We start from the raw sequence: 12,654 nt of genomic DNA on the forward strand, positions 1-12,654 counted from the left end.
AGAGAGATGAAAGACTCAGAATACAGAATGAGACATATTTTAGACTTCAACAATGTAGAAATTTGTTTTGATTGACTATGTAATGGTTTCATTTTTCTTGTATTCTCAGTCTGGGATCTGGGGCTTGAGATAGCTAGATGAGAAGGTGGATTTTGATTAATTAAAAAAATAAAATCTCTCTCTTGCCCCCTCTCTCTCTTACCCTCTCTTTCTTTCTCCCTCTCTCTCTCCCTCTTTCTCTCTTCCCCTCTCTTTCTTTCTCCCTCTCTCTCCACAAAAGTTAAGTAATTATTTCAGTTGAGGTCCCCATAAATAAAATGATAAATATAATTTTTATTTAAAATGTATTTTTAAAAGATCACTTTATGTTTTGAGGCTTGCAAGGTACTTTATATCATTCTTGAATGAGACCTGAGAAAATATAGTTTGTATGGACTTTATAGAGTTTATATATGAGTATGTTTGTACCGTTCCATTCATCTTTTAAAATTAAGAACAGGAAACACAAAACTAATAAGTATAAAATTAAAAAAAAAAAGATTCCTAAAATGCATTTCAGAGGTTAAATTTTTATCCTGATTATTTAAGAGAGTGTTTCCCATGTCTGTGTGCATGGGCCTTTTCTACTTCCATACAATTTTACTTGTTTATTTCATTATGTTCCATGGATTCAACTTATCATCCTTATGTGTATGATTTCCAGATTCATTTGTCCAGCCTAATCGCACTTGTCCTTCAGAATCTTATCTCTCACTTCTAACTGGACACATTGAACTTGAATATGGCAGACAGCTTAAACTCAACATGTCCAAAAATGAATAAATCATTTTTTCCTCCTCCCCCAAAAACCATTCTTCTTAACTTTCCTATCACAGTCAAGGACACCACTCCATTCTCAGTCCCCCAGGCTCAGCCCCTCAACTCCTCATTGCCAGCCCACTGTTGCCAAGTCCCGTTAAATTATTTCTCTTATACACCACCTGTTCTTTATCAGTGCTCCTATGCTAGTACAAACCTTCCTCCCCTCATACCTGGGTTTTCTCAGGACCCTGTACTGAGTAGTTTTCCCTACTAGAGGCCATCCTCCAATTCAGCTGTCAGATGGATCTTTCTGAAGTCAATGTCATGCTTCACCTCTCTCATCCCAATTCAGTCACCTCCATAATCAAATATGAAATCTTATTTTGCTTTTAGAATTCTTTATAACCTGGCCCCATCCTTCCTTTCCAGTTTTCTTACCACTGTCTCCCCCAAACCCTTCACTGCAGGGACAGTGACCTTGCTATTCCTCACACTGTTGAGCCACCCCCTACCTCCCCACCACCACCTTCCTTGCTATTAGAACTGGAAACTGAGTTTAAAAAGAGAACCAGGAAAAAACCTTGAAGCTCTGACCATCTTTACATATCATTGCGTCATAAAACTCCAGGTGCATTGTCTTGATCCTTGCTAGGATAATTCCCCCTCCTTTTGAGTATTGTCCTACTCCTCACTGTCCCTCATCCATTCTGACTTTATCTTGTTATAGATGCTGGTTTGTGCTTAGTTTATGTCATATTGTTTTCCAGTTTTCTCAGCAATTTTTGTCAAATAGTTAGTTCTTATCCCAGAAGCTAGCGTCTTTGGGTTTCTCAAACACTAGATGACTGTAGTCATTGATTATTGTGTCTTGTGAACCTAATCTATTCCATTAATCAAGTACTCTTATTTCTTAGACAGTACTAAATGATTTTGATGATGGCTGCTTTATAATATAGTTTTGGGTCTGGTACAGCTACTGCTTCACAATCTTTATGCAAAAACTTCATGACTGTGTATATCCATTGATCCAGCAGTATTTCTACTGGGCCTGTATCCCAAAGAGATCTTAAAGGAGGGAAAGGGACCCAAGTGATGGCAGGGATTCTTACTTCATTTGGGTTTGTGCTAGCTTGATTGTCTTGAGTGACATTATCAGCCCCAATTTGTCATTGCATTTTGTTTTAGCTGAGAAAATTTCCATATTCAAATTTTCTGTCACCAAATTTAAAACCACTAGAAAGAAAAAAAAATACCTTGATGTGCCACATTTGTACTTGTCCCAATAAAAGTGATCCCTGAGTTTTTGCAGAATTGAGTTGGAACATTATAGCTATTTTAGTGGCTGTCAGTCAGGTAGTGACCAGTGAGGTAGGAGAAAGGCTTCTTCCTCAATGCATCTTCCCCTCCTTTATGCCTTCTTTTTTGATGCTAATTTTTATTTAATTTTAACTAACTAAATGAGTTGCTTAGTGTTGTATATGGTATGTTTTTCCCCATGTCAGTATTAGCAAGTTAATAGATATTGGTATTCATACATTATTTGGTTTATTTAATAAACTTGTTTTTGTCTTTAGAACTGATCTCCCTTTCCTTTCCCATGCTCCTCAATTATATTATGTATTTCTAATTGTTCCCCCATCTTTTCTGATAACTAACATACGTTTGTGTGCCTTTTAGAAAGGGGTTGTTGTATATGAAGGCACTTGGCAGAATAACATAAGGTATTTACTGAAAGCAAAGAGTCTGTTCTTATGTTTTTGTTCTGTGTTCTTTTGTTTTGGGGTACTGTTTTCATCTAACAGGTAATCTCAGTTATGCATACATAGACATACACAAAGTGAATATATAAAACACAGATAGCTTCTAAACTCGCTTTATCTATGAATTTTTTCCTATTTCTTACCATTGAAATTGAGAGCACTTAGATTAATATTCTCATATTTTTAAACTAATTCACTGAATTTCTTTCTCACTCTGAAATTTCCCCGTATTTATGTTATTGCCCACTCTAGGGGGTTCATTTTTCCATGGTACATGCAATACATTTTGTAGGACCTTGTTACCAAAATGAGCTTGAGGTATATATCTTTTGCTGGTATATTAAGAGACTGAAATGATCCTTGGAAGTCAGGAGAGACCAGGTTTAAATCCTGACTCTATCATTTTTATAGAGAGGGGGAGGTGTATGTGGGGGGGTGTAGGTGTCCAGAGGTATATGTCCTAAAATAATTTGCTTCCAGTTTCAGTTTCATTTGGGTGTTGTTGGACAAATGCTTTAAGGGCTGAATAAATGTGTTTAAACTAATTTAGTTACCTTCTGACAATAATAATTACCCTCATGATGGAAATGATAGAGTAGATAACTAAATGTTTATAGTAGTAAGACAAATATTTACATAGTAAAAGATAATTAAGCACCTAAGATATGTATAATTATTCAAACTGATCTAGAATTTGCTATGGTATCTAAAATATTTCAGAGATTAATGGATTAGCTCCCCATTTCTATTGTTGATGTTCATGTATATAAATATGGTAGATGATTTTACAATCTTAAGATGTGATCTTTGTGGTTTATTTCAGATAAGAATCTGGCTGCAAATGAAATGTTTTCATATGCTGATAATGAAAAATATGTTTTATTATGCTGATAAAACAAATGTTAACAAATTGTTAAAAAATGTTAGCAAATTTTATTCTGTGCAAGATTTTCATTTATTTTAATAGCATATCAAGGTAAAAGGCTCATTTTTTTCCTGTCCCCTCAGATATAAGTGAAAGTTTAATAAAAGTTAAGGTTAAATTTAAATCTTTTCTATGCTATAGCTATTTATAAAACTATAGGTGCTATACTACCAATTTTGATTATTTTGATCAAAATGGCTACATCTTTGGAATTGTAAGCTTTCCTTAGAGTCTTTTTAGGAAATTTATTACTATGGTCTATTACAGTTAGATCTTGACATTTCACCAGTTTCTCTAAAATAAAATTGAGCCATGCTTATAGAAAACTCATATGTGGAATCGGAGACTTTAATGGGTGTGATCACAGTGTAAATGTTCATGATGTTGTGAAACCTTGGGCAGGTGTGTTCTTCCTCTAGAGAGCAAAATAAAAGATTTGTACCACCTCTAAGGTCTTATTCCTATAAGAAGCTGGTACCAGATAGAACCTCATTTTTTGGAACCAAGGTTTTTTGACTCCAAAGGATAAGATCAGATTTTCAATTAAGTAGCTAAGAATTCCATGCAGACCAGTGATTCTTCTTCATTCTTTCAATTGGTTACCAGCTTCAGACTTGCCTAGAGTGAAGTAATGAGTTTTGCCTCTCCTCTCCCTCCCCTACCTCTGTATTCAAGCTGAACTCTGTTCTCTGAAGGGAAGAACTCTTAGGGACTTTCCCTTATCTTTATTTTTAGCCTGAGGTTCTCCTTAACCTCTTAATTCTGTGGTATTTCTCTCTTTTCAGTATTTGAGTGTCACTTTTTCTTTCTCTTTTCAGATAGAAAATTTCCCCCCTGAGGCAATTGGGATTAAGTAATTTGCCTAGGGTCACACAATTAGGAAGTGTTAAGTGTCTGAGACTAAGATTCCTTATTCTCTTGTCCTTTCATCCATCATGCCTTGCTGAAGGAAATTATGAAGCTGTCCTGATTTGATCCATTACAAATTTGTCATCTTATCTCAGCTGGGTCCTCAGTGCAACAAAGAAAGTTCTCATGTCTCCTTCAACTTCTCACAGTAACCCTCCTCCAAACTGTCTTTTAAAGACCTTGCCTATTATTTTGATGGGGAAAAAAAAAAATCAAGACTGTTTCCTTTTCTTATGGCAGTAGTATTCTGTTACATTCACATATCATAATTTGTTTATCCGTTATCCAACTAATGGCTACCTTCTTAGTTTCCAGTTCTTTTAGAGCACAAAAGGATCTGCTATAAATAATTTTGCACATTCTTCATTTTTGCAAAAGAGATCTCTTCTTCCTTCCTTCCTTCCTTCCTTCCTTCCTTCCTTCCTTCCTTCCTTCCTTCCTTCCTTCCTTCCTTCCTTCCTTCCTTCCTTCCTTCCTTCCTTCCTTCCTTCCTCCCTCCCTCCCTCCCTCCCTTCCCTTCCCTTCCCTTCCCTTCCCCTTCCCCTTCCCCTTCCCCTTCCCCTTCCCCTTCCCCTTCCCCTTCCCCTTCCCCTTCCCCTTCCCCTTCCCCTTCCCCTTCCCCTTCCCCTTCCCCTTCCCCCTTCCCCTTCCCCTTCCCCTTCCCCTTCCCCCTTTCCCTTCCCCTTCCCCTTCCCCTTCCCCCTTTCCCTTCCCCTTCCCCTTCCCCTTCCCCCTTTCCCTTCCCCTTCCCCTTCCCCTTCCCCTTCCCCCTTCCCCTTCCCCTTCCCCTTCCCCTTCCCCTTCCCCTTCCCCTTCCCCTTCCCCTTCCCCTTCCCCTTCCCCTTCCCCTTCCCCTTCCCCTTCCCCTTCCCTCTTATATGTAATAGATCTAATAGTGGTATTGTTGAGTCAACAGTTACACCAAGTTTAGTAAATTTGAGGGCCATAGTTCTGATTACTTTCCTAAATGACTGGATCAATTCACAGCCTAACCAGTTATATTTGTTTTCCCCTCCAGTATTTGTCTTTTTTGGTTGGGTAGATGGTTTTGGTTTTGATTAATTTTGCCATTAGGATGGGTATGAGGTGGAACCTCTGAATTGCTTTAATTTGCATTTCTTTAGTGATTTCTATCAAAGCTCTTCTTTGCTTGTATTTTTCCCCTCTGAAAACTTGCTGCTGGTATCTCGTGACCCTTTATTGATTGGGAAATAGCTCTTACTGTAAATTTGAATCCATTCCCTATATCTGTTTTTATCAGAGAAACTTGCTGCAAAGATCCCTCCCCTCTTCTTTTCTTCCCCCTCTCCCCCAAGTTAACTTGCTTCCCTTGTCATGTTAGTTGCTTTGGTTTTGTCCAAAACTTTAATCTGGTTCTGTTTCTCTATTCCCTCCCCCCCCCCCCCTTGCTTAAGAGTACAATCATAGTTTCTTAAAAAAAATTTTTTTAAGCCCCACTTTATGATCTTCCATCCATGGTTAAATTTTCCTTTCTAGCCCTTCTTCCTTCTTAGGATTATATATGAGTAGGAGATAGTACAATCTTTCACTCATCCTTTCCCTTCCCCCCCCCCCCTCCATTGTATTCTTTTCCCCCTTTCATTGCTTTTTTTTTTTTTTTTTTTTTTAAAGTCATCGAAATGTACAGAATCACTGCAAGGCCCTTTGTCTTATTTGATTCCCTCTATGACTCTTGATAATAGGTTTTTGGGACACTTATTTTCCGTATTAGAATGTATTTCATCTTTTTTTTTAGTCCCTAGACTCCTGTTTGTATTTCAGTCTCTGCTTAGCTTTGTTCTTTTTCACCAAGTTCTGTCTTCCATTAAAGTTCTGTTTTTTTCAGTTTTACTGAATAAATTAGTCTTTGTCTTAAAACCTGTATCTTTTGCTTTTTAGAATATCATGTTCCAAGTTCTGTTTCTTTATAGTTGTTAGCAGCTAAATCTTGTGTGATCCTGGCAATGGCTATTTAGCATTTGAATTCTTCCATTCCAGTTGCTTGCAGTACTTTTTTTTCTTTGTCCCCGAAGCTTTGCATTTGCTTTAGGGAGGGAATTGGGGAGGGTTTCTTAAAGGAAATAAGCAGTAGATTTTATTTTCTGTTTGCTCCTGAGTCTAAGAAATGTTTTCTTTAATGATTTTTTTTCCTCAAGAGATCTTGAATGGCATATAGATTATTATTTTACTATAAGAAATGATGGGGGTAAGCATCAGGAAAACATCTATATGAATTGATACAAAGTGAAATGATGTTGTAGTGATGATTAATAATAAGATACTTGGCTATCTTGATCAATACAATGATCCAAGATAATTTCAGAGAACTTATGATGGAAAAAAAAATGCAATCTGCCTCCAGAGAGAGAATTGATGAACTTTGAGTGCAAATTGAAGTATAAATTTTCTCACTTTATTTTTCTTGCTTTTTAAAAAAATATGACTGATGTGGAAATGTTTGGAATGATTTCACATGTGTAACTGATATGTTGCTTTCTTAGTGAATAAAAAAAGAAAGAATTCAGAACTCAAAATTAAAAAAAAAAAAAGAATGTTTAAAAACAACAACAAAAAATAAATACCAAGCGGAGAAAATCACAGTGAGGAGTTAGCATAGGTTTAGTAGAAGTTTAGTTATAAAGAAAGATTAAATAAGAAGAAATTATGGTCCAACCAGAGAATATCAAAGTTGGTAATTAAGGAAATGTAACATATAATGAGCTTAGGTTCTACTCATACTCATACTTGTAACCTTTCATTGCATCCAAAACTGTCTAATACCTGCTTTCTTTGCAAACTCCTGTCCTAAGTTTGGGTTTGAGCAATGAGATCCTGGCCCTAGCATCCCAGGGTCTCCCTCACCTGAGTTGGAAAAGTGATTGGCTGTGAATTTTCTTTGTATTACCTTTTATCAAGACTTGGTTTGTTTTGTTTTCAATGTCTTTAGAAAGCGAGTTAAAGGGAATTTGGACTATATTTCTTCCTCTTCCTTGGCTACTATGTTTGGTCTCAGGGACAGATCTGATTTTACCTTCTGCAGGAGGTTTTCCTGATCCCCTAGACTTTTGGCACCTTCTCTTCTAATATTTCCTTCATTTTGCCCTCTCTTTCTTGTGGAACTAGTTATTCATCTGTGTTGTTACTCTGTTAGAATGGAAGCTCTCTGAAGACAAGCATTGTTTACCTTTCTTTGTGTTCTTAATACTTACCTTTCTTTGTGTTCTTAATACTTAATACAGTACCAGATGACAGTAAATGCTTTTTGATTTATTTTTCAAGTTTAGGGAATTCTGATGCCAATATCTATATTCAAATAAATACCAAAAACCTTTCTCAATACAGTTCATTAATAAGTTTTTATTGCACTTGTGTGCCAAGCACTTTTGCCAGGCCTTAGACACAAAAGATAGAGAATCATTTGCTGACCTTAAGTAATTTAACTTGTACTTATTTAAACACCAAACAATGATTGCATATTAGAAAAAGAAGGTAATTTCTGGGGGCTCTAGCAGTTCAAAGAGGAGTTTGTAAGAGACCTTGAAAATGTGGGGGTTTTTTAAACTTTTGCTTTGAGTTAAACAAAGCTTTATTTTTTTTCATTTATGAATATAAGAAGATTTCATACTCTTAAGAGTATTTAAGTGCATTCTTATCTTTGTACTCTCAGAACCTGAGTGTTCTCTCTCACCACCTGATATAAGTGAAATGGCAGGAATAGAAAAGTGAAAGTGGAAAGAAAAGTATAAAATTATGTTTCATATATGTGTATATATGTATATACAAATAAAAATAATTTTATTGCTTAAATATTGATTTTGAGACGCTAAAGGTGGTATTTGTTTTTTAGGGATTTTTGGATAATTCTTATTATTTGCAAAATGAGAAAAGATAAAAAAACAAAAAACAAAAAACATTGTCCTATACACCTGAAAGGATTCAATATAAAACAATTAATTTCCTTTTCAAGAACACCTATATAATAAATACTACACATTGTTTTCAAAGCATTCCAGTTTTGCTTCCTTGTTGGTTTTCATTGCTCTCTACTTTGCATTGTTTATCTTTCCATATTCCACCCCCACACACACACAGTTTAACTTGGTTTTATATATACATATATCTATACATCTTTATATATACACATATCTACATATCTAAGGTTTCATTCTGCTGAATCTGTTTCCTTTACATGTTTTTCTCCTGGTTTCTCCTGTTTTTCTCCTGGTTTCTTGGAGTTCATGATCTTTTGTTGTTCTTAAGAATTTTATTTTTTATAACTTAGTAAGACAATTTTTTTTTTTTAGTAATTTTTTGGGATGGATAGATTTGAATAAATAGATTTAGTTGAGTAAAATTCTTCCTTTTTTTTTTTTTTTTTAAAAACCTAGGTAGTATTTGTTCTCTATTTTTTATCTAGCCTAAATCAGAAACATGTTATTTTATTATCAGGCTTTCTAATTAAGATAGCTCTCGAGGAAAATATTATCTATAAAAACCATACTTTAAAAAAAAAAAAATTTACCCCTGAAATATTTTTTTCATCGAACCAAAGTGGGCAAGTCCTGGGTTTGGAATAAGGAAGATTAAGTTCAAATTGTCCCACTCTAGAATGCTTCAGGCAACTCCTTGTTTGGTAAGGAAATTCCTTACCAGAAATTTCCCTTCCTTGGGAGAAAATCACAGATCCTGTGTTTGTTTATTCTAATCAAACTGACTTTCATTTTACTGGTTTATATTTGTAGTAATGGTAATCAAATTAATTTTAAAGGTTTTTTTGGCTTAAATTTTATCTGTTTGTATGACATGTTATCTTGATTCTCTACTTTTGATATTCTTTAGTTTAAACTATGGAGGAGGACATTCATCACAGTCTGAAACGGATCTTCTGCACAGACAGAATTATGGCACCTCTCATCAGCTTCCTGGATATGCTGTCACACATCATTCCACTGGTAACACTTCTGTTGTCAAGTCTGTCATAACTCCTACAGATTTTGTACTTTGAGTGTGAATGTGAATGAAAAGAGAGACCTGTTGAAAGGAAACTCAAGTAAATATCTGTCTATCATACTGATGGATTAATAAAGACAGACAATTATTAGATTAAAAATTTACATAATAGTTATAGAAATGAAACTATAGTTTTGTTTTTGAGAGTGGGTTTCCCTCTCTTGCCCAGGCTGCTCCCAAGCCTGATCTCACTCCTGATCAGCATAGAAGTTTTGATCTGCTAAGTGTCTGAAGGGGACAGATTTCACTGTTTCCTAAGTAGCCTGCTGTGAGCTTACCATCTTGGTATTGGATTTAATAATGGACACCTGATGGGCTTTAACTTTACTGCAATTCAAAACTCCTAAGCTCAGATGATCCATTAGCCTCAGCCACTTCCACTAAGCAGGATTCAGGTGGACACCATGAAGCCCTGAGACTATAGAATTTTTAGAGTAAGTTTTAATTTAATTTTAACTTAGCAGTATTGAGTAAGAATTTTCTTTATTTCAAATAAGTTGTCAACTTCAAGAATGTGCTTTGTAAATATGGGTAAAAAACAATATGCATTTTTTTATTTTTATACTATATTTTAACACGTAGGTCTTTCTGGAATATTTGATACTAACATGAACAATGCTGGCACTAATAATAAAGAATCTTCAGTGATGAACTTCTTATCTGCTATTGAATCCCGAACTGCTCCAGCCACTTCTTCAGGAACTACTCTTTTACCACAATTCAGGGCTCCGTCATGGCAAACAGGTAATAATACTTACTGAATTTTTAAATTTATCAACAAACTAGTAACTCATGATTCAACATAGATTTTAAAATAATGTATGTGTACAAAAGATTTCTCCCCATGATGAAAACAAAAAATTGGTATTGCCCTTTTAGAATAGTATCAGGACTCTGTACCAGATCTCAAACTTCATTAAAAATAGCAGTTGACATCAAAACTAGCTAAGAAATAGAGTGGTGGATAGTGAAAAAATTATGTACACAAGACATGACCATAAATTAAATGACCATAATAATCCAGTGTTTGATAATCCCAAAGACTCTAGCAGATTCTGATACTGTTTGACAGAAGGCAGAAATTAGGCATAAACACTATATACCTTATACTAAGATAAGGGCAAAATGGATATATGATTTAAATATAAAATGATAGCATAAGCATTAGGAAAACATGGAATAGTTTATCTGACTCATCTATAGAAAGGGGAAGAATTGATGACTAACAAGAGATGGCATTATAAAATATAAAATGGATAGTTTTGATTATTAAAATTAAAAAGGTGTTACACAAACAAAACCAATTCAACCAAGATTAGAAGGAAAGCTGAGAAACAATTTTTATAATAAATGCCTATGATAAAGGTCTCAATTTTTCAGAAAACTGAGTCAAATTCGTAAGACTATTAATCATTTCCAAGTAGATAAAATAGTCAAAGGATATAAACAGGCAGTTTTCAGATGAAGAAATCAAAACTATCTATAGTCATGTTTTTAAAAATACTCTAAATCACTATTGATTAAAGAAATGTAAATTCAAATAATTGAGATACCACCTCATATCTATCAGATAGGCCAATATGATAGAAAAAGAAAATGATAAATGTTGGAAGGAATGTGAGAAAACTGGGACAATAATGTTCTGTTGATGGAGTTATGAACTGATTGAACCATTCTGAAAAGTAATTTGCAACTTTGTTCAAAGGGTAATCAAACTGTCTGTGTCCTTTGATCCAGAAATACCACTACTAAGTCTTTATTCTAAAGAGATCAAAAATAAAGGAAAAAGGATCTACTTGTACAAAAAAGATTTTGGCAGCTTTTTTTTTTTTTTTTCTTGTAGTGGTAAAGAATTGGAAATTGAGGGGATGCCCATCAATTGGGGAATGATTTTACTGGTGTGTATGTGAATGTAATAGAATGCTATTGTGGCTATAAAGAAATGACAAGTAGACCTTTCAGTAAAATTTGAAAAGACTTACATGAACCAAGGCAAACTGAAGTGAACAGAACCAGGAAAATATATCATACACAATTTTACACAACCTTGTAGAGTGATCAACTGTAACTTATTTAGCTCTTCTCAGCAATATAGTGATCTAAAATTATTTTAAAAGACTCATGAGAAAAAATGCTTTTTATATCCAAAAAAAGAACTGATGGAGTGTGAATGCAGAAAGAAGCAGACTATTTACATTTCTTTTATTTTTTGTTGTTTTTCTATTGATGTGTATATGCCTTCATAAAATGACTAATATAGAAATGTGTTTTACAGGATTGCACATACCTAACATATCAAATTGCCATCTTAGGGACAAAATTAATATTAAAATTTGTCTTTACATGTAACTAAGAAAAAATAAGATTAAAAAAATAGTATCAGGAGAACTAGAGCAAAGATATTAAGTGAGATTGGAGAAAGCTCTTCATGACAATAGAAATTTTTGCATCTATAACAGTGAAAGAGATAAGAGAAAGAATAGGGTAGGTAGCTGGTCCAAATAAGCTACCTACATTTTAAGGCATTGAAAGTACTGGCTGGTAAGACTGCTGATTCTCAGTTTATGTGATTTCCATAAGATGACAGTGCTGGAAGTACTTGTAGTGGTGGTTTTACAAACCAAGGCCATGAAAAGCAAGTGGCTGAGCTTCACGTAGCAGTACACGGCAAATGCTAGACTTTGATCCCGGGCCTCTGACCCAAAATCAGAGGTAAAGTTCAATGTTCATCTTCATGTGATACAGCATTCCAAAAAAAAAAATGTAATTTTAAGACTGTTGAGAGATTTATTAATTTCTGTGGGAAGGGTGGTTACTGAATTTGAGGCGAGAATTGCTGAGTTCAGATGCCCGCTCTGCCATGCTCACAGCTTGTACCCTCTTGGGCAAGTCCCTTCATCTTTGTGTCAGCTCTAGAGTGAGCAGGCTGGCTCTGGTGACCCAGGTGGCCCCGAGAACCTGGCAGAATTCTCACATTCATCCACTTTGCTTTGCCCTCAGCTAGAGAGTTATCACCAGTTTTGGTTCTGCACTTTAGGGTGCTGATGAGGGGGTTGTAGAAAAGGGGGCTGCAGGAGAGGGAGTTTGCCAAGCTAAGTTGGAGATGTTTAGCCTGGAGAAAAGAAGGCATAAGGTGGGGAGTGGGGGACAGTAGGGCTATCATGTGAAAAGGTGATGAGGTTTGCTCTGACCATCAGTGCAGAAGTGGAAGGATTGCTGAGAGTTCATTTACTCTAAAACGAACTCATG

The 12,654-nt window shown here is 35.2% G+C and overlaps 1 protein-coding gene across 2 annotated transcripts in view; it reads left to right on the forward strand.

The window, feature by feature from the left end:
- The window catches only part of QSER1 (glutamine and serine rich 1), a 75,546-nt gene that overhangs the window by 30,324 nt on the left and 32,568 nt on the right, over positions 1 to 12,654 (forward strand). For both annotated transcript variants that reach the window (XM_074276745.1, XM_074276746.1), the window contains exons 2-3: positions 9,235 to 9,347; positions 9,988 to 10,149. In XM_074276745.1, coding sequence (XP_074132846.1) covers positions 9,235 to 9,347; positions 9,988 to 10,149 — 275 coding nt within the window. The remainder of the gene's footprint in view (positions 1 to 9,234; positions 9,348 to 9,987; positions 10,150 to 12,654) is intronic.

The sequence above is a fragment of the Sminthopsis crassicaudata genome, chromosome 6 (assembly GCF_048593235.1).
Source record: "Sminthopsis crassicaudata isolate SCR6 chromosome 6, ASM4859323v1, whole genome shotgun sequence".
NCBI lineage: Eukaryota > Metazoa > Chordata > Mammalia > Dasyuromorphia > Dasyuridae > Sminthopsis > Sminthopsis crassicaudata.